At 36.4% G+C, this 22,227-nt stretch overlaps 1 protein-coding gene across 1 annotated transcript in view; it reads left to right on the top strand.

Annotated features, from left to right (window-relative positions):
* The window catches only part of SCN9A (sodium voltage-gated channel alpha subunit 9), a 164,950-nt gene that overhangs the window by 63,391 nt on the left and 79,332 nt on the right, over positions 1 to 22,227 (top strand). Inside the window, exons 2-10 of the mRNA XM_026492633.4 lie at positions 2,618 to 2,925; positions 8,244 to 8,362; positions 8,908 to 8,997; positions 9,514 to 9,642; positions 11,086 to 11,177; positions 12,168 to 12,377; positions 17,499 to 17,562; positions 18,781 to 18,922; positions 21,021 to 21,227. Coding sequence (XP_026348418.1) covers positions 2,668 to 2,925; positions 8,244 to 8,362; positions 8,908 to 8,997; positions 9,514 to 9,642; positions 11,086 to 11,177; positions 12,168 to 12,377; positions 17,499 to 17,562; positions 18,781 to 18,922; positions 21,021 to 21,227 — 1,311 coding nt within the window. The 5' untranslated portion in view covers positions 2,618 to 2,667. The remainder of the gene's footprint in view (positions 1 to 2,617; positions 2,926 to 8,243; positions 8,363 to 8,907; positions 8,998 to 9,513; positions 9,643 to 11,085; positions 11,178 to 12,167; positions 12,378 to 17,498; positions 17,563 to 18,780; positions 18,923 to 21,020; positions 21,228 to 22,227) is intronic.

Raw genomic sequence — 22,227 nt, 5'->3', positions numbered from 1 at the left:
CTTTCAATATTATGGAAAGATTGCAGTAAACATCTTCATAAATGTTTGAAGACATCTGAGATTATTGCTTTTGGATAAATCCTAGAAGGAAGGTTATTTGGAAATAAAAATGAATTAACATATTTAAGGTTTTTGTTAAATATTGTAGAACTCTCCTTGAAAAGTTTATACACATTATTTATTCCCATCGTCCAGATAGGAGGTAGTGACTTCCCCTATACCCTCCAACCTAGAGGATGCTGATGGAATCTGATCTGAGTCTCTTCAGCTTACTTTCCAAGACCGTGATTGTAAGCAGATGCTTAGTGTCTTCCTTCACTTTAGCCTCACCTAGAAATTATCCATGGTACCAGTGACGTGAACCACCCACCAGCCCTGCTGTTTGTATATGCCTTAGTGAATCAGAACCTGTATGTTGTGGGTGTGCATAACTAGAGAATGAGGGGAAGACAAAGAAGGGAAAAGGGAATAGGGATAGTGCAACTGAGAATTGGACATCAGAGCCCATGACATCTACTTACCTGAATTTGTCAAATAATTCCTGAAAGAGGTAACACCTCCAGGTGAGTGTAGGGTGTACAAAAATACCAGTTCTTCCGCCATCTTTTCTCCCACAGACCAGGTATGTGCAGACTGAAAGTCTTTTGAGGGAAGTAATCTTCCCCTCCCCTGTATGATTTCCAGAAGTGTTGCAGAATCTCCTAAACCCAAGAGAAAACTGCCCTCACTGCCTCATTTCTCAGATCGAGGAGGTACAGTTTCTAAAAGGCTACTAAGGTCCTTTTAAAATAAGTAGATTTCTGGTAAGGAGTGTTCTTATACTGTGCCCAAATAACTAAGGGTAAAAGTCATCCAGTTTGTTCTAAACATAATTGAAGTTTATTTTATTTGATATGGAAATAGGAGAAACCTGGAAAAGAACAGTTTTAGCTACTCCCATCTCTTTTTCTGAATCTATGTAATCTCTGTTGTCACTACTGTGATTTGCTTAATTTTTGTATTTAGCTTTGGAAAATAAAAGAGCAGACCATGGCTTCTCTTAGTTCACTCTCCCTCTGGGTTTGGTGATATTACTTACTATGCAGCTTTTCTAGCCATTCACAGTGGGTTGACATAGTAGATGTTGGTGTGTCCTGACTCTGAGGCAATCTTAATGTAAAAAGATTTTAAAAAAAGACTCATTTTTATTTTTTAATGGAGAAGTTACAAAGTTACCCTGACTCATTGAAATAATGATATACATATGTAGGATATTCATTCAGAATATATACTTTTAATTTTTCATCAAAACTGGTTCTGTCACCGTTATATTATTTTGATATCCTTTGTTATTTTTGTAATAAGAACTATTATTTTTTATGCTTTTTTTTAGTTAGAACATTCCAAAAGAATAATATATAGAAACTTGACTTTTTTATTTTGTATTTTTTTTTCTATAAGCTTTGTATACACATATAAGTTATTTAGGGAAGTCATAGTTTGAATGCATATCCAATTTTTTTTAATTTTTAAATTGAATTTATCATGGATATGGTCCAAATTTCTTTTCTTTGTTCTTCCTAAAATATTGTCCCAAACTGTTTTGAATTCAAAATGAGCATATTTTTTTTCTGATTTCTAAAGGGATATGTAATTGTAAGAACATGTAAATATGCAAAATAGAATAGAACAATCTTTCCATCACCTCATTTCACAGAAATGAGTTTCCCCAAGAGAGAGAAGCAGAGGCTTGTGAGCATGTTTTGAGATTAAGACAGAAGAGGACCAGGTGATCAGAGAGGCAAGAGAACCTGGGGAGTGGCACTATCAGAAGCACTGTCGTAAAGAATTTTATTTTATTTATTTATTTATTTTTTAAGATTTTATTTATTTATGTGACAGAGAGACAGCCAGCGAGAGGGGGAACACAGCAGGGGAGTGGGAGAGGAAGAAGCAGGCTCCCAGCAGAGGAGCCTGATGTGGAACTGGATCCCGGAACGCAGGGATCACGCCCTGAGCTGAAGGCAGAAGCTTAAGGACTGCGCTACCCAGGAGCCCCGTAAAGAATTTTAAATGAAGGTTAATTGAATTGCATTAAAAATGCATACAGATGAAAACTTAAGGGAATAGATTTTTTTTCATTAAGTTGTCACCTTTTTGCTTTAAAAACTAGGGAATGTTAAGTTCAAATTTTAAGATAAAGATGGTAGAGAGTGCGGAAAATAATTCTCGTGCATAAGTCACTAATAAATGCTAATTCAACATAATTCTGTGAACACATTACTTCTTATAGTTGAAATCAAAAATCTGTTTCAAGATGCTCGTGCATGCACACACACATTCTCTCTCTTTCTCTCACACACACACACACACACACACACACACACACACGACTGGAGGGGGAGGGGCAGAGGGAGAGTGGGAGAGAGAGGGAATCTCAAGCAGACTCCCCTACTGAGCAAGGAGCCAGAGGCAGGTGCATCTCATGACCATGAGATCATGACCTGAGCTGAAATCAAGGGTCCAGCGCTTAACCAGCTGAGTCACCCAGGCGGCCCCAAATCTGTGTATTATTATTTTAAATGTACCATTTCTGGCTGGCAAACAGTTAACACTTAATTTCCTTTTTCCCACTTAGGCCTCTTATGTAAGGAGCTGAAGGGGAAATAAAATATACAGGATGAAAAGATGGCAACGTTGCCTCCCCCAGGACCTCAGAGTTTTGTCTACTTTACAAAACAGTCTCTCGCCCTCATTGAACAACGTATTGCTGAAGGAAAAACAAAGGAACCCAAAGAAGAAAAGAAAGATGATGATGAAGAAGGCCCAACGCCAAGCAGTGACTTGGAAGCTGGCAAACAGCTGCCCTTCATCTATGGGGACATTCCCCCAGGCATGGTGTCAGAGCCCCTGGAGGACCTGGATCCCTACTATGCAGACAAAAAAGTGAGTTTATTGTGACTGCAGTAGTGTGGTCTCTGCTTCTTTTGTTCAGGGAGATATTTTAAATTGAGATTAAGTGGAAGTTAGTGAAAAAACCACATCATGACAAAAATGTTCAGTTAAATACATATGTAGGATATTCAGAATATGTACTTTTAATTTTTCATCAGAACTGGTTCTTTCACCGGCATATTATTTTGATATCCTTAATCTTTCAAAATATTCAGTATAATGTTCTGCCTTTTTGGACATGACATAAATGTATACCTGTAGGAATAAAATTACTGTCAATTTGAGAACTAAGACCTGACCTCTGTCCAGAATGCATTTGCATGCAGGTGACAGCTGAATCATGGGACTATATAAGATCATTCAACTAGTAATGGCATTTAGACTTCTGCTTCATTTAGGGTATTGAAAAGAGGAGTCCGAGTGGTCAGAGAGGTAGGACATAAATCTGAAGATTTTCCATTGTTCAAAACAGAAGGGGAGGGAGTATCTCATAAAATTATTCAGAAAGGTGAGGATAAAGAAAGGCTATTGGAATGAGTGAAGAGAAGAAGCTGGTAACCTCTTGCAAGCAGTTTGTGTTAGGGGATGGAAATTAAAGCAAGATGGTGGTGGGGGGCAAATAAAAAAAGGAAGTGGGTAGCAGTACATTCATGCTGAGAAATTTTAAATTTTTTCCACCAGAAATATGGTCACTTGAGGCACCAAATACATTGAAAACCTTTTTCACATAGGGTATAAACAGCACCTTAAAAGTAAAGAAAAATTATTCTCGGGAAAAGTCCCGAGGGTTGGAATAATGCTGTAGCTAGTTGCAGATGTTAACAGATAAGATACAAGCTCCTGGTCAGTTGTATGTGGTTAGAACAGTGGAGAGACTTGAGGGGCAAAGAGAAATTGGATTTGAAGAGTCCTGATAATGTTGAAGTAATGCAATAATGTACTGAATCCAGGCGCCTCCAAGGAAATCCACGTTAACTGATGTCAATAGTTTCCATAGCGAGGGAATTGGAAATTGCCTTCTGAAGGTCAAATGCTGAGAGTAGCAGAGCTGATAAGGTGTTTATTACTTTAGGAAAATGGGAGAAAGTTGGAAACAACTGCTATAAAGTTTATTCTCTTGAGAAAATGAGAAGTAAAACATTTCTGACACGGTAGAAGACACAGCCAAATTGAAGTCAAAGTTGACCAGAAGTCTGTAAAGGATTCTATCAGCAGTTCCATAACTTGTCCAACATTGCTTTGCCAATATAGTTCCTGTAGACTTAGAAACGTCAAGAAAGGCAGAATAAAGTCCACTTAAAAACATATTTTGGGCTGCCTGAATGGCTCAGTTGGTTAAGTGTCTGCCTTCAGCTCAGGTCATGATCTAAGGGCCCTGGGATCCACACCTCCCCCCCACCCCGGGGCTGGGCTCCCTGCTCAGTGGGGAGTTTCCTTCCCCCCCCTTCTCCCTCTGTCCCTCCTCTCTGTGTGTGCTCTCCCTCTCTCTCAAATTAAATAAATAAAATCTTTTAAAAAATAATAAAATAAAAACATTTTGATTTGTTTAAAATATAAATAAAAGGGAATATTTCTTTGTCTTTTGCTAAAAAGATTTATTTATTTGATAGAGAGAGAGAGAGAGAGAGAGCACAAGCAGGGAGAGGAGCACAGGGAGAAACAGGCTCTCTGCTGAGCAGGGAGCCCAATTCAGGGCTCGATCCCAGGACCCTGGGATCAGGAGCTGAGCTGAAGGCAGATGCCCAACTGGCTGAGCCACCCAGACGTCCCCAAAAGGGAATATTTCTTGATAAGATGTCTAGCGAGTAAGATAGAGTAGAACATATTTTAAATATCTTGAGAAATATAAAATACAAGTTATATTTTGACAATAGAAACACATCTGCCTTAGTGGTAGTTGCCATGAATAGCAATACCTAATATTTTATTTCACATTAAAACCAGCATCTCAACAGGCGGGCAGCACAACAACAAAAAACAGAATACCTGTGAAGGCCTTGAAGTATTACGCAGCATGCTAATTAATCCATCAGTATTCTGACACAGAAAGGAAGAGTGCTAATATATATTGAGGATCTCTGTGTCAGGCACCAGACTCTTTATATAAATTAGCACACATTTATTATAATGGGAGAAAGGAAGTAATACCCTATTTTTAGATGAGAGAGGGCTTGGGGAAATTAAGACGTGTAAAATGTTATACCCTAGAAGTTGTAGATTTTTAAAATTCAAGTTGGTTCCCCTATTGGGATATTCTATTGGGCAACATCTCTTAGTATAATTTAGTTTCTGTTGTATTGCAACCACTATGCTAACAACTTTACAAAAGTGAATGAAATAATGATGAGTAATTAATGAGACAGGCATAATAAAAAGTACTTTCTCATTTTACTTCTTACTTCATCCTGAGAAACTCCTGGCTCAGCATGGATACCTACTACATTTCCTATTTCCAAAGGGGGCCTGGATGTTATTTAGCCAGCCACCCCTTAAGGAGGAAAGGAATCTTTCCGGGATAACCCATGAGTCGGAGATATATACTAATATTGGATTAAAGTGACATGGGAGATAAGGAGAAAATGTTTGCATCTGAATGGAGGATTATAGACTTATTAACTAATGGAATAATGTTAGCTATGTGATAACGCTAAGTTAATAGAGAACATTTAGGATGGGACTCCAACCCTTCCTCTTGTCCCCAGTTCCTTTCAAATAGTGTTAACACCAGGGACATCAAAAGCCTAACCCACATTAGCATCACTATAGTTGAGTCAAGTAGGTCAGACAAAGTAATTTGTTTTTCATGGTTCTCTATTCTTGACATGTGAACAAATACCTAAAGGGATAACCAAGTCTTTTTATTTTCTTTTGGTTTGGAGCTTTAGATGATCAAATTTTATGCCTAGCTCCTCAAACATTCTTGATAAAAGTAGTTTTGACTTTTGCTTGCAACTTTAGGGTTAACTTCATGTTGTAAGTTATTCACACTAATTGACAAAACTTTATTTCTGCCACATTATAATTATTGCTTGGATTAAAATCTTAATGACCCCAAATTTAACTTGGGCTCAGACTTTAATTTGTATTGAGTGTAATTATCAATGCTTTGTTAAAACAAAGAACACTTAATTAATGATAGAAGTTAGGGCTTCATTTTTATGTGTGATGAATATATAAGTACTTTTTAATAGTGTTATGCAGTGCTTTTATTATAAGTGAAAATTTATGTCTTTAAGAAAGAATGAATTCCCAATCACCCTCTGCTATGGGTATTAAGAAGACAGGTACAATGTCTTGTTATCTTCATATCTTCTGTGCTTTATATGTTGCCTATCATTTCAGCAGCTGCTTCCAACATTGACTAAGAATTTACAATGTGCCAGAAACTTAAAGAGCTTTACAGGCAGTAAGTACTGGCTCTCAGGCTGCTAAAGGGTGGATCTGATATTTAGAATCACATCTGTCCAAACCAAAGCATATGCTCTTTAGGCACCATAATTTCTAATTTTATGTTCAACAAATTCTTAAATGAGCAAAATTGAAAGAATTTATTCAGACTTTGACATCTGTGCATCTCATAGTAGGATTTTAGAATTTACTAAAGGGACCTATACCAATCTCTCAAATTTCATTAGGTTTACTTATTTTTCCTACCTATAATCAACTCCTGGGTGTGAGTAAACCCAGATATTGCTAGAGAAGTTTGTGATTTAAAAAACATTGGGAACTTAAAATTAAAAATAGCAAATGAATTCTTTTTTGTGAAAATTTCAAGTGCAAGGTAACCTGATCTGGCCAAGTCTAGGCAATAATGTTGTGATTTCATGTTAGCTCAGCTGACCTCTGGTTCAAGAAGTCTCCCTAGTAATTCTGACACACGTGTGACCCTGTCCCCTCCATACTGTCACACTCTTCCATTTGTATTTCTCTGTATTATACTTGTCACATCTTGCCTTGTGTCCGAGTTATTGTGTATGCATCACTTTTCTAGGAAGTTTCTTGAATGCAAAACCCATGCCTCATTTATGTTCAAATGCCTTTTTATCACCTTGTATGCCATAGTTACTCACTACACAATTGCAGAATATAATGGATGAATGAATTTTAAAAAGCACAGTGTATCAAGATTTAAGAAAACAGTGGTTTCTAAGACTAGATTTTGATTTTAAAATGAATTTTAAGTGTAAAAGTGAACTTTATGTTAAGTTATGTTTAGGCATAACCAGTATAGTGAAAGTCACCAGAACTATAAGAGAACATCTGAAAATAGTAGATTCTGATTCATTTTCTTGAGAACACTGCCACATATAATTAAAAAGCAACATACTTGAACTTAGGTGCCCAATTTGGTGAAAAATATTTATTCCCAGAAGCCCATTCATAAACTTATATAAAATTCATATTAAACAACAACAAAAGACCAAGTCAGTATCTTCTCAATAGCATAGGTAATTTGCCTGCCAATTATAGAAAAATAAGACAAAGATTTGAACTTGGTCTTCCTGGTTTCCCAGCAAATATCTTTGGTTTTGTTAATGTTTTCTTGTTGTTGCTGTTTATTTGTTTGGGTGTTTAAATTTTTAACTAAATACCAAAACCATGGAGAATGTCACTTATTATGCAATGGTTACATAACACATTTCAAGGATATTTGGTTCATTTGTATTATTTTTAAAAATTACTGTGGGTACGAGCAAGCAAGTCTTTTAATTTGTGCTCTTTTATTTTAGCTGTTATTAGAATTATATCTAGAATAGGAAAATTGAACTGGGTAATAGGATTCTTCTAACTCTAATATTCCTTAAATTTATGAAAATATGTTTTTGAAAGGACTCATATTTTGGAACACTTGCTATTAATCATGATAATAGCCAAAAAGTATTAAAATTCTCAAGGTGTTATGGCAAAAATCAGAGATAGCTGGTTTCTATTTAGTTTGCTTAAAATGCAGTGAAATGAAAGAAGGAAATTGTGTTCTAAACTAATTCCAGTGGCCACAACGTACTGTTATGGATTTGGGTGTTAAAGGGATATGAAAAAGAGAAGACACTATATTTTGGGAGCTCTAGGCAATTTATGCTTACAAATGGCTCACTTCTTAATTTACTAAGAAGAAATGGATGGAGTTCATTGGCCAACGCGACCTAAACAGCTGCGTTAATGGCAGTGATATCACGTTGCTTGAGTCTGATGGCAGTGTTTCTTTAATATGACCCTACCACATGCAGATGCGGTAGACTGCTGATATAAACGTGAGAGGATGAAACACTGGGTTCTCAATTTCACGCTGTTTTCTTTTTCTTCCACAGACTTTCATAGTATTGAACAAAGGGAAAGCGATCTTCCGTTTCAATGCCACCCCTGCTTTGTACATGCTGTCTCCTTTCAGTCCTCTAAGAAGAATATCTATTAAGATTTTAGTACACTCATATCCTTTTTAAAATGATTACTGGCATTGGTTCTTTAAAATGTAGTTTTTGCCGGGCGCCTGGGTGGCTCAGTCAGTTAAGCATCTGTCTTCGGCTCAGGTCATGATCCTGGGGTCCTGGGATCCAGCCCAGCATCGGGCTCCCTGCTCAGTGAGGAGCCTCCTTCTCCCTCTGCCCTCCCCTGCTCATGCTTTCTCTTTCTCAAATAAATAAAATCTTAAAAAAAATAAACAAAATGTGGTTTTTGCTATTTATTCAAATGTAGATTTTAGTCCTTTTTTTGTACCTCAAAAGACTCTGGTTTTGGTTTACCAATTTCAATATATAATTTGGTGCAAGTCTGTGAGAAAATTGGGAGAATGGCAATTTTAACATCTTAGAATAAATTATATATTACTCCCTTGTTTAAAGAGATTAAAAAAGAGTTATGAACTCATATAGAATTATTTTCTAGGAAAAAGTTGTTAGCATTTTAACAAGTGTCGTTATCAAGTATTCAGAGCCCCCGCTGTATTCTTTATCATATTCCTTGATTCTAAGCTACCTTATTCAGCATGCTTATCATGTGCACTATTCTGACCAACTGCATATTTATGACCATGAGTAACCCTCCAGAATGGACCAAGAATGTAGAGTAAGTGGGTATAAATACATTTTAATATGGTCTCTGTGTTATTTTATTTCTCTCCTTTCCTGCCACAAAGTTACTGCAGCTCTAAAAATTGTGGTGTTTATCTGCAGTTGCTTTTCTTTCAATTATTTTTTCTTCCTCCGTGGTATTAACCTGCTACCAGTAGAATAGAATAATGAGATGCTACAGTCTTTTCTAGAAGAATAAATGTGTCAGATGTCCTTCCTTGTTCTTAGACATGTGTCTTTCCGATAGGAGTAATGTAGGACATTTCCAGGCAGTTTTAATACCATGTTCTCAGTAATTTTGAATACGTCTACGTTCTGTGAGAGTTTCTAATATGGACACTTTAAGATTTTCTGGAAATATCTTTACTGTAGTTTATTCTAATAGAGTGGATCCATAAACCAACAGCCATACTCCAATAGATGCCTTTCTTCGGTTGATTAGAAAAAATAAAGATTTACATGGTGTTGTATTCTCCTCATATTTAATATCCCATTGGATTCTGGTGTCTAGGTACACTTTTACTGGAATATATACTTTTGAGTCACTTGTCAAAATCCTTGCAAGAGGCTTCTGTGTAGGAGAATTCACTTTCCTTCGTGACCCATGGAACTGGCTCGATTTTGTCGTCATTGTTTTTGCGTAAGTACATTCAGTTTCTTGAAATGGCAAACTTAAGAGAATCACAGACAGCACAGTATTCCAGTAAGAACAAGCCCGGGATCTGACATCCCCTGCATGTAAAGGTTGCATTTAAAGGGTGCTCTGTGAAAGCTAGTCATTGATAGGCAAATATGAGTTTTTGAGAGAGAGCATTTCCCATTCAGAAGTGTATGACATCATTAAGATTGATCAGCTCAGAACTTGGATGGATAGTCTGTGCAGTACAAGTAAGGTTCACACTTTTTTCCATGTCTTATTTAAAGACTAATAAAACCTGTAAGAATCACAGAAAAAGCTCAGGCCTTTAGTTATAACCTATACTAGTCAAGAGTTAATAAGTATATTAAAATATAGAAGTAAGTCTTTTTATAAGGGCTATCACTGCATACTAATCCTAACATCAGTGAATTGTATGTGGATGACATCTGCAGCCACAGTTTATTTTGAAGGGAAAAAATACTACATTAAAATATAATTTAAAATAATTCATTCTGCTGTTCTTTTCCCAAGTATATTTGCCAGAAACATTCCCTTGTTTTTTTTAAATCTCAAACCTAGATACAATATTTTTTTCTCTATCGTCTTGAATTTTAAAAGTAATGCATGTTCATTGGATGAATTTAGACAATACGGAAGGGTCTTCAGATTTCTAGTTTCCCATTCTCTCACCACCACCCCCCATCTCCTTGCCCATCAGACTGACCTCTTTCATGGTCACGTGACTGCTACAGCTGTACCTGCCACCTGCTGATAAGACAACATTGTGTCAAAGAAGCCTGCCTCTTCTCAGGGGTCTCATTATTTTAATTGAGATATAATTTATATACCACAAAATTAACCCTTTTAAAGTATAAAATTCAGTGGGTTTTTTTTGTTTAGTATGTTCACAAAACTGTGCAACCATCAGTAATCTCTAATTCCAGAATATTTCCATCATCCCCAAAAGAAGTCACTTCTATTCCCTTTTCCCCCTAATCCTTGGAAACCATTCATCAGTGTTTTGAATCTATGCATTTGTCTATTCTACATATTTCATATGAATGGAATCATACAGTATGTGGCCTTTTGTGTCTGGTTTCTTTCAGTTAGCATACAGTTTTCAAGGTTTGCTGCTGACATTTCATAGGATATTAAGTATATACATTACCATAATGTTGAGGTCTAATAATTGAAGCATTTGATTGTTTATTTAGGCATTTAAGTGTATGAAACCATTTTAATAATATATTTGTATTCTGTTCACATAAAAGGGGTCAAATCAAATCTAAGCAAATTAAACTAGTTGTGATAGGGAAAAAAATACTTGCAGAATTATCCATTTAAATAAGAATTTTCCAAATATAAGCAATACCTTGAGTAAAGGCACAGGTAAGTATCATAGACTCTATCTAAATTCTGAATAACTCTGATTTAATTCTACAGGTATTTAACAGAATTTGTAAACCTAGGCAATGTTTCAGCTCTTCGAACTTTCAGAGTGTTGAGAGCTTTGAAAACTATTTCTGTAATTCCAGGTAAGGAGTGATTGGTGTGAAGCATTAGGCCACTCATAACTCCAACTATTTGGGAGTTGTTCTTCGTTTGTTTGTGTGTGTGTTGTCACTGTGTTGTGTGTGAACTCCCTATTACAGATATGTGACAGAGTTTGTGGACCTGGGCAATGTCTCAGCGCTGAGAACATTCAGAGTTCTCCGAGCACTCAAAACAATTTCAGTCATTCCAGGTGAGAGTGGGGTTAAACACCGGGGCTGACTTTGATCGTTTGGAGGAAAGACAAGAACGACTTTCTCTTATGCAATTTTAATTAAATTTGATTTTTTATGTTTTTCACAATCATTATAAAAAGTCAGCCTCTGAGTTTAATCAACTGCATGGGTCTTAGAGGATGAAGATGGCCGTTTGGCTCACATCTCAACTTGAAATTTTCCCTCCTGTGTAACAGATCATTTTCCCTTTTGTTTAGCCAGGAATGAAAATTTCAATTTGTTTTTATTGCTTTTCATACAATTAGGAAAAGAGATAAAAGAAAAAATATCAGCATGGGGGTATCGCATGTCGTACTGTGTTTTTTAGCTTTCCACAACAAACCATTTCTTAACTGAAAATTAGTTGTCACTCTGTGCTGCCATTCAGCCTCTTTGTTTTAATGTCTTTACAGAGAGATGGTTTGTTTGACAAGCATTTACTAAATTAGCACTTTTAAAAATTATTTTTACAAGCAAATATGGGTATGGTTTGAGCAACCAAATGATTCATTTTGACCATTTGGTTACTCTTTGGAAATAGTTTACAATTTTTATCATTTGCTGTAATACAGAGAAACAAAATATATATAAAACAGCAAATCTACCCTTTTGAGCTAGTAGGCTTTTTTCAAATGAGGTTATTTAAGGTCATTGATTTGATAGAATGCATGCATTTCTAGGAAAGCTTGTGTTTTGTTTTATTTCTCATTCAGAGGCTTTATTTCATTAGGAACACTTTTTTTTGCCCCCTGTGTTCAGGCCTGAAGACCATTGTGGGGGCCCTGATCCAGTCGGTGAAGAAGCTCTCCGATGTCATGATCCTGACTGTGTTCTGCCTGAGCGTGTTTGCGCTGATTGGGCTGCAGCTGTTCATGGGCAACCTGAAGCATAAATGTCTGCGGGATCCACTGGAAAATAATGAAACATTAGAAAGCATAATAGATACCCTTGAAGAAGAAGACTATAAAAGTAAGAATGTCCCTGAAGTTGTTAATAGGTTGAAGTAAGACTCTTCTCTTTCAGCAATGAAATGTTGCTTTCCTTTTAATTATTTCAAAATTGCACAAATATATAGAAAGTTGCAGCAGTGTGCATTTGGGTCCTGTTACATTTTCATAAATCTCCCTGGTTCTAAGCTTTCTAGCAGTTCTGGTATTAAATGACACATGATACAGTTCCATAATTCCCAATTTCTGTAAGATAAAAATGAATAAATTTACTCTAGAGAAATAAATTTGGCTATGACTTAATATTAACCATTACATTTCATCATAAGACATATTATGTGTTCTATATACTATAGTTTTATTGTATAATTCATACTTAGGTTTATAGGGTAATTTATTTATTATATGATAATATAATTATATTTTTACATTTGTATTAGACATATCTATAACATACATAGTTGTATAAATCCTGGTATAACAATCATATTAATTACCACATATTAAAATGTCTGCTACATAGTATTTCTGAAGATTTGTATAAAGCAGAATGGTTTACTCAGCTTATGAGCACTATCCCTATAATCAATGACGAGTTTCACAGCTCTAAGGGCTTTCCTCGGTCTAGCCAGTGGCATTCTATCAAAGTTTAATTCATCAAAATTAGTTCTGTGGAAAGCATATGAGTTGATCTTTATACAGTCTCAAAGTCTGCTTAATTCACAAGTATATTTTAGAATATCTTGCAGAAAGCCCAAACTGCATGTTTTCTGAACAGTTGTCCCCTAACACAGTTTCTCTTGCCAGAGCTGTTGATGAATTTGGGTGAGAATGAGATCAAACAAGATTGTGCTTTCCGTCTAGCACCTGCAGTGTGTCTGTATGATGTTGCCCACGTGAACCCATAAACCTTAATAGATACTTAGATCCAGAGGGGGGGGCGGGGACGTCAAGAAAACCTTCCAAGTGTATATGCCTTTGGCAGAATAAGATCAGGGAGTAAAGGTCAGGATTCTCCTTGGTTTATGAAGAGTATACATCATTTTCTTACTTTACTAAATGAGTACTCTCCTACTCACTGGGGAAGATAAAAGCAAATAAAACCTTAAGTAAAAGACTGTAAATAAAGAAAACAGAAAAAAAATATAGAAGCCTAAAATGAGAAAACTGAAGGTTTTCAAGTAAAATATTTAATGTATAATTTCTTTACTACCAATGTTTGATGAGGAATTTAGCATATTTCCCTTCCATTTTATTTTTACTTATTTTTCCAGTTTCTGATTTTTATTGATATAATCTTAAATTTTGTTTTCAATTTACAAAGAATTTTATTCCTTAATTTATATACCATAAAAGTAATATATCTTATGAGTAATTGTTGACATTTACAATTAACAGTTTACAATACTTACTTAAATTTAGCTTTTTTTTACTAGCATCACTACCAGTTCTTTTATTTTGATTACATGTGTGGTTAAGGTTGGGCCAGGTTAATATGAGACTGAGAGAAATAATTGGAAGTTGTAGAAGTTGTAAATGATGATGAAAATGAGTGTCTACTGGATTCTAAACTGGACAAGGAAAGAACTGAACCCAAGAGTTTGTTGATAGATTATGAGAAAGTGGTGAAGTAAATGAATTGGGATTCTTGAAGAGATGAAAGAATTACAATGGTAAAGGCAGCCTAGAGAGAGAGCCTGAGTATGTTCTGAAAGTATTTTCTGGTGCCTACAGCAAAGCCTTTTTTGGAGGTGTTTTTAAATGTATTATCAAATAAATGAGCCCACTGTCCAACCTCATGTTTCAAAACATACAATTTATAGATTTCTGTTGTCATCAACAAAAGCATTGTCTACTTCGATGCTCATCAAACATCCTTCTTGCTACTACAGGTGAAGGAAAGTGTGCACAGTCGGTAGCTAAATTTCCAGTAGCTATTGTACATTAATATGGTGTTCTGTTGGAGTAAAGAAAGTCTCATACTCCTGTTTTCTGGGTGTTTGACATTTAATAAGAAAAGTTCCTGGAAAAACCACAATATCAGTCACACTACTTCTGGGGCTTTTCCTATCTTTATCTACAGTGCTTTCCTTGTGGGGAGCTCCACAGAATTCAGTCTCCCAGAATGCAGTGCGTCACCTGCAGGCATTCTGCCTCTACCTGATCCCCTGCACTGCTGTTCTCAGAGCTGACTTCTTATTGCCTCTTGGTTGAGGAATAAGCCCTTGACTCCAAAAGCCCAAGTCATACATAGTTGCTAAAAGCTGTCTTTCTGAACTAGCTTGGATAAAACTAATCATGGGCTGTTTAGGTCACCAGTTATGTCTTATCATTCTGTACCATTGGCCTTGAAATTAATAAAAAATTTCCTCAGAATCTGCACTCAATTGAATGTCAGTTCCAAATCTTTGTTGTGTGGATTTTGCAATTTTCTATTTCCTTTTATCCCCATATGTCTTCTACTGTGAGGTTGAGGCTTATCTATTACTATCCACAACCTTTGTTATTATACTGAATTACATCTATTTAACAGCTTTATTGAGATAATTCAGATACTATAAAATCCTCCCTTTTAAAAAGTATACAATTCAGTGTTTTATAGTATATTCACAATATATTCACATTGTGCAAGTCTCACTAATTTTAGAATAATTTCATCTCCCCTGACAACCACTAATCTACTTTCTGTTTCTATGGGTTTACCTATTCTGAACATTTTATATAAATGAAATCATACAATATGTGGTCCCTGGTGTCTGACTTCTTTTACTCAGCATGTTTTCAAGGTTTATCCATGCAGCAGTAATTCATTTCTTTTTAATTACTACATAATATTCCATTGTATGTACATACTACATTTTGTTTATTCATTCATTAATTGATGAACCTCTGAGTTGTTTCCACTTTTGGGATGTTGTGAATAATGCTATGATGGGCATTCATGCGTAAGTTTTACTGTGAACGTATGTTTTTATTTCTCTTTGCATTACGTTTTCCCTTTACATGTTAACCTTAACACTCTTGAGGCTAATTATTCTAATAATGTAATGTCTGCTTGTTTAGGGATTGTCTTAAAGTGTTCTATAAGACCAGAGTGAGCTACTGCCATTGCTTTACCTTTCATCATTCTTGTACTGACTTTTCACCTGCCATGTGCTAGTACGGGCAGCTCTAGAGCCCATTCTTACAAAGCAGCTCTTCAGTGGTTGGTAAACGTGAGCCAGAGGTACTTTAAAGGATAATTCTAAAGTAAGCCTTGCATAACAAAAATATCTTGGAAGCTTATGTACCAAAAATTGCATCTACATCTCCTCCATTCTCATTCCGTCATGCCCGCCCTACCTCAGGCACAGGAGTTTTTCCAAAAAGTTGTTCATGTGCATTCTCACCTAAATTTTCACCTCAAACTAAGAGGCTTTATTGTTTCATTTGTGTCTTCTAAGATTTGTACACAAAATGGTGTGTAAATCAGTCAGTTAATCTTATCTGGAATTGTTTAATAGTTTAATCATGACAGCTGCTGCTCTCTGAGCAGCTCTGTACAATGTGTGGATCACTGGGTTAAGTACTTTACATGCACTATCCGATTCAACATCTCTACAAAGCGGGCATTCTAAGCACATTTTACAGTTGCAGTGGCAGTGGCTAACCATTAAAGTTAGTAAGTGGTAAGTGGTAAGATCATTCACCTACATAGGAAGGGGTAGAAGTAACATTCAAATCCAAGTATATCTGACTTCAAAGTCTTTCTTCCACTATCACTCCAAAGGCCTCCTAATAATTACATCTTTATTTCTTTGATTTGAGCCAAATAGGAAGATGGACCCTTATTAAAAAGCATGGATATTTGTTAGTTCTTCATACATTTAGTGTGTGTGGTTGGATCAGCTCCCTGTCTTAACAATAAGCCTTGGTAGTGCACGGAGGAAGAGATTATGAGATCCCTTGCGCCTGAAAATGGACACAGAGGGTACCGTGATGAGGAAATGTGCATGTAGCTCACTGCCATAGCCTCAATGTTTGAAACTTCCTAAGTCCTACGTAAATAGTGGTTTTAAATAAACGGGAGAATTTCAGAAGACAGGTTGTGTCCATTTATAGTATGGCCTTGCTGGCTCCACCTCTTCTAGAAGACTTTGCGGCTCAGCTAGGGGCTCCCTTCTTTCTCTTTTCTCCCCTTCCCTTTCTGAGCTATACTTTCTCTTTGGTAACTCAAGTCCCATGGCTTTGAAAACTATCTACTTGATGATCATATTCCTGTGTCCTCTCTACCTCCACTCCGACTCCAGCAGCAAATCCTCTGCACTCTCTTTTCATCCCCTTCTCTCCATGGACATAGCTACTCTGAGTTTTAGCCATGTCGCCTCTCACTGTAGTCACTTAAGTCATATCCCTGCTTTCACACTTGCTCTCTTATAGTCCACAGTCCACAAAACAACCAGAGTGACGTTTTAAAATGCTGATTATCTCCCATTTCTACCTCCCACTTCTGTTACTTGTAACCCTACTTAAAATCCAAACTTCCTTCATAACATGCAAAGGCTTACATCATCTGACCCCTGCTCACCTCTGCCCCCATAGTCCTCTCCACTCACTACACTACAGCCAGGCTGCCTATCTTGCTGTTTCTGCCATATACCAACTTCACTTTTGCCTCAGGGCCTTTGCTCCTGCTCTTCACCCTGCCAAAATATCTCTTCACCAGGGTCTTTGGATGGATGGCTTCGTTGTAGCATTTAGGCCCCAGTTCAAATCTCATATCTTGAAAAAGGACTTCCCTGACCACATTTTATCACATTGTCTTATTTTCTTTAGGACATTTAGCACAATCTGAAAATATCTTGTTTATTTGTTTGTTTATTTATTTGTCCTTCTCCGCCCCCAATTTCCACCCTTACCTATACATAAAGAAAGATCCATAAAACTAATGATCTTGTTTATCATGCTTCTATTATTATATTCACTGCCTGGCCTATAAGAGGTTATCAGTAAGTATTTGAGGGACAATATATGAGAATATAATAAATAAGTGAATGCACATTGCCTGAGACTGGGCCTGAATGTGTGTGAATATGTCTGTACTAATTAACCTATCTTCTGTGTCACTCTCTAATGTTATATTGTTGAATTTCTTCCTAAACAGAATATTTTTATTACTTGGAGGGATCTAAGGATGCTCTCCTTTGTGGTTTGAGCACAGATTCAGGGTAAGTAATATTTATTTTTAGTCAAAAGTCTACAAAAAAAGGAAAAGCATATCCAATCAGTTTTTTTTTTAATCAGAACCTTTGATTTTATATTGTTTTCATATATTTCATGGCATTATTCTGTCCCACAGTGAGCCCAAACTTTAAAACATTTCTGGTTAATACATACTTCTGAAAGCAAAACTTGGAGGTAGGGCTTGAAGTGAAACAAGACACAAGTCATATAAATCTTAAGAAAGTAGAAATGTTACTTCTGGAAAACCCTAACAAAAGTTGGCTGGATAGTTTCAAGTCTTTCTTCTTTCTGGAAAGAAGAGTGACAGAATCAACGTTCTGTTCCCAAATTCTACTCTTTTTCCAATCAAGAATGACTCATAGATGACTGAATGCAGTGACATTTTGGCTAGTCCAAACAAAAGGAAACCATGGACTTGGGTAAAGATATTTTAAGAATCTCCTATCTATGTGAAATACGCATCTTGCAGTTTCCCCTGTACACCAACTTCATTTCTGCCGCAGAGCCTTTGTTCTTGTTCTCCCCCTGACCAGATATTTCTTCACCAGACTCTGTGTATACTGGGAACATTAAACAAATAAGGTTGCTGCTCCCAGAGACAGCTCAGAACACTGTTCAGTGGCATCATGGATAGCAATCCACCAATTTTAGAAAAATGTCATAAAGCTACAAATCTTTATGAACTTACACAATTGCTCTGTTTAGGCAATTTTTTGTTCTAATTTACTCCAAGAATAATTTGGGGGAACGCAGTTTTGGTGGAGGCCTATTTATCAATATTTATGGTGCAAGAACTATTATTTGGCATCTGGTGGAAGTTTCCAAGTTTTAATGATGATGCTAATAGCTGGTACCATTTATTAAATGCTTTGTATATACAGGAACCAGGCTAGGTAATTGGCATATATTATCTTTTTTAAACTTAATGACAATCTTCACTTTTTGAGGTAGGTGTTATCCTCTTCTCACAGAAAGAGTGAACTGTGCCTTGGAGAAGTTCAGTAATTTGACAAAGTCACCAGCTAGTAAATCATAGGGATGGGATTCAAACCCAGTTCTTCCTGCTTCCAAATAATGTGTTCTTAATCATTATTCGATATTGTCCCCCCAGAAAAGGAACCTAGAATATCTAACTGTTCTGTAGTACTCTTTAACTTGCATCCTGGAAACATTCTAACTTGGATGTTCTTTTTCGTATATAGTCAGTGTCCGGAAGGGTACAGGTGCGTGAAAGCTGGCAGAAACCCTGATTATGGCTACACGAGCTTTGACACTTTCAGTTGGGCCTTCTTGGCCTTGTTTCGGCTAATGACCCAGGATTACTGGGAAAACCTTTACCAACAGGTGAGTGCCAAGAGAAACATTCATTGTATTTTTGAATGGCATAAAAAGCTGGTGGATGTTCCTTGCCAGACTTTATGTGAGATATTTTATTCAATTTAGAAAGGACAAAACACTATTATCACTAAAATTAGACATGTTTTACTTCCAGCACTGTTAGAGTGGATAATTCTTAAAATCATAAATTGTTGTCTTGTCCTTTCTTGGCTTATTTGATCACTAGTTCCCTTTCCCCCTTTCTGAATATTGCATCCCATGGGGTGCTAAGTGAATAGCAGGAAATACACTGTCATGGGCTCTTAATAGCTCTCCTGTCCACGCTGGTTTCTGCACATGCTGCCCTGCTTGGATGCCCGAAACAACAGGCTCTCCTAGGTTTATCATGCTTTAGTTTTTGAATTCCCATGTACAGTTGTTAATGAATTAAATTGTATCCCCTCCCATCCATGTGGTAAAGTCCTTACTCTCTGTGCCTTAGAATGACTATTTTTGGAGTTAGGAATTTAAAGAGGTAACTAAATTGAAATGAGGCGTTTGGGTGGGTCCTACTCCAATCTAACTAGTGTCCCTACAAGAAGAGGAGATTAGGACCTGAGAGACACCAGCATGTGTGCACACACAGAGAAAAGACCGCGTGAGGACTCAGTGAGAAGGCAGCCATCTGCCAGTCAAGAAGAGAAACCTCAGGAGAAATCCAACACGCCAACACTTTGATATTCCAAATATCAGAATGTTGTGAGCAAATAACATTGCTGTTGTGTAAGCTGCCCAGTTTGGGGTATTTTGTTATGGCAGCCCTAGAAAACTAATAGAAGAATTGAAGACTCAATTCTCTGAATATTCCTGTCCCAACTCAATTGCTCCTCCCCCTAGACCTCCATGCCCTTTGAATATTCCTCAGTCTATCCATCACTTGTGCTGTAATTGTTAATTCACATGTTAATTCACATGTAATTGTTAATTCTCCTCCAGCTCAGATGTGATCCTTTTGGGCCTGTGGGCTGCAGCTTTTCACTTAACGTATTCTCAGCGCCCAACCCCAAGAGGAAGGAGATGAAAATGGTTATTCTGTATTATAAATAAAAATGAATCACTTCTCTCAGGATTGCCAGATTCTTCTTTTGGCCTGTTTTATGTTTACTTAATTTCTGATAATATTATAAATGAATATAGAAATTCTCTAAATATGTACTTCAGAGGAAAAAAGGAATACAGACAACTTTAAGTATATACAAAGATGCTCAGTTTTACTCAAAATTAAGGACATGCCAATTAAAACTAGAGTGACATCTAATTTCATACTGGTTAGAATGATGGAGATCAAAAGAGAGACGCTGTCTGGCTGAGATGTGGGGAGGCAGACTTTCTCACACGTTGCTGGGAACCACTGCGGAGTGTAACACAGGACTCCTATGAAAATTAAAAAGAATATATCCATTAACTTAACAATCCCACTACTAAAAATTTATCACAGAAAAGAGATTGTAACAACAATAACTGATAGAAAAGGGGAATGAGGAGGCATCAGAGATAGAAGAGAGATCTTTTTCATGTAATAGTTTTTTATACCATTTGAATTTTTTTTACCATATACTGCATTCAAAACTTTTTAATACATGTTAATGAGGAGTAAATATAAGAGTAGATGAGCAGATAAGATCATTCAGTAAAGCTATCTACTTTGTGTGAACATAATTACATCATCATTAATACTTCCTGGTAAAAATAGAATTTTATCAGTAAAAGGGACTATAGATATTATCTGGTCCTCTAGTTTGAAAATGAGCAGAGCAGCTAGTTTTTGAGTAATTTTCAGACTATGGATAAAAAAAAAAGCAGGATTATTCATCTTAAAAATAGTAAAGAATCATACCTAATTTTAATATAAATTTAATAGAGTGCTACAGCCTTTGTACTGAAAATGTGTGCATTTTAATGCTGATTGTTTTCCTTAGAGATATAATTTTATTCTTTATATTTTTTATAACATGGGATTATATCGAACCTTCCTACCTTCTCCATGCCTAATATGCTATTCAAGTTGAAATAATTTACCAAAGATCTTTGTGTTACTGAAATAACGATTTCCGTTTTTCCCTAGACACTGCGTGCTGCTGGGAAAACCTACATGATCTTCTTTGTTGTGGTGATTTTTCTGGGCTCCTTTTATCTAATAAACTTGATCCTTGCTGTGGTTGCCATGGCCTATGAAGAACAGAACCAGGCAAACATCGAAGAAGCGAAGCAAAAGGAGTTAGAATTTCAACAGATGTTAGATCGTCTTAAAAAAGAGCAAGAAGAAGCTGAGGTATTATTACTTGGTTTAAAATTCTTCCTAGAAGTCGAAGCCCAAAGGGGAATAGCAGAGGCTCTGTGGCTTTCCCCAGGGAGATTTTCCTTACTGGATTTTTAAATATAAACAAAATTTTCGTTCTGATGTGGTCAAAGGAACCAATTCTGGATTGAGTTAAAATCAGCATTTATCCCCTTGTACCTTTACCCATAATCAGCTCACTGCAGCACAGAGAATGTTCTAAGCCATTCCTCCTAAACCTGTTATCCATGATGCCTCAGTATGTATAGCATTAGGCAAAATCCCAAAACAGATATGGTGTGTTTCACCAGAGTAACCATTGCATACAAAATCTAGGGGAAATTACTTAAATAAACATTTAATAATAAACATAGAATATAATAATAAACAGATACTCTATGGGGTAGAAAGCAAAGTGTGCATCAGTTTTTGTTAACGCAGCAGGAACTTTTAAGATAAAAAACATGAGAGGTTAGGAAAATCTACATTTATGGTTGTGGCCACTTTAGGCTAAGGCACAAATTCTTGAGGATTCTTCCTTACTCCCCTTTCCAGAGGGGCACTTCAGTGGAAAAGTTTGAGAAGTTTTATACTAAGAGAACACAAATTTAAATATTCTGCAAGAGTTTAAAATTTATGTGATGGTTCAACCTAGTTAAATATCTTCAAAGTGTTTAACTTATTAGGGGGAAGGTAGTAATGTGTAATGCAGAGAACTTTAATGCAGAAAGGTGTTCAGTTCAGTATTTGATAATATTAAAAATCAGAAAGCATTTAAATTTTTTAAAATTAAAAAATGGTAAATAGAATTATATTTTTGTGTCTCAGAGTATTATTCAGCCATAAAATTATGTGTTTTAAGAATGTTATAACAGGGGGCGCCTGGGTGGCACAGCGGTTAAGCGTCTGCCTTCAGCTCAGGGCGTGATCCCAGCTTTATGGGATCGAGCCCCACATCAGGCTCTTCTGCTATGAGCCTGCTTCTTCCTCTCCC

The sequence above is a fragment of the Ursus arctos genome, unplaced genomic scaffold (genome assembly GCF_023065955.2).
Source record: "Ursus arctos isolate Adak ecotype North America unplaced genomic scaffold, UrsArc2.0 scaffold_1, whole genome shotgun sequence".
Lineage (NCBI taxonomy): Eukaryota > Metazoa > Chordata > Mammalia > Carnivora > Ursidae > Ursus > Ursus arctos.
Note: the sequence above shows the minus strand (reverse complement) of the source record. Positions and strands in the feature narration are given on the sequence as shown.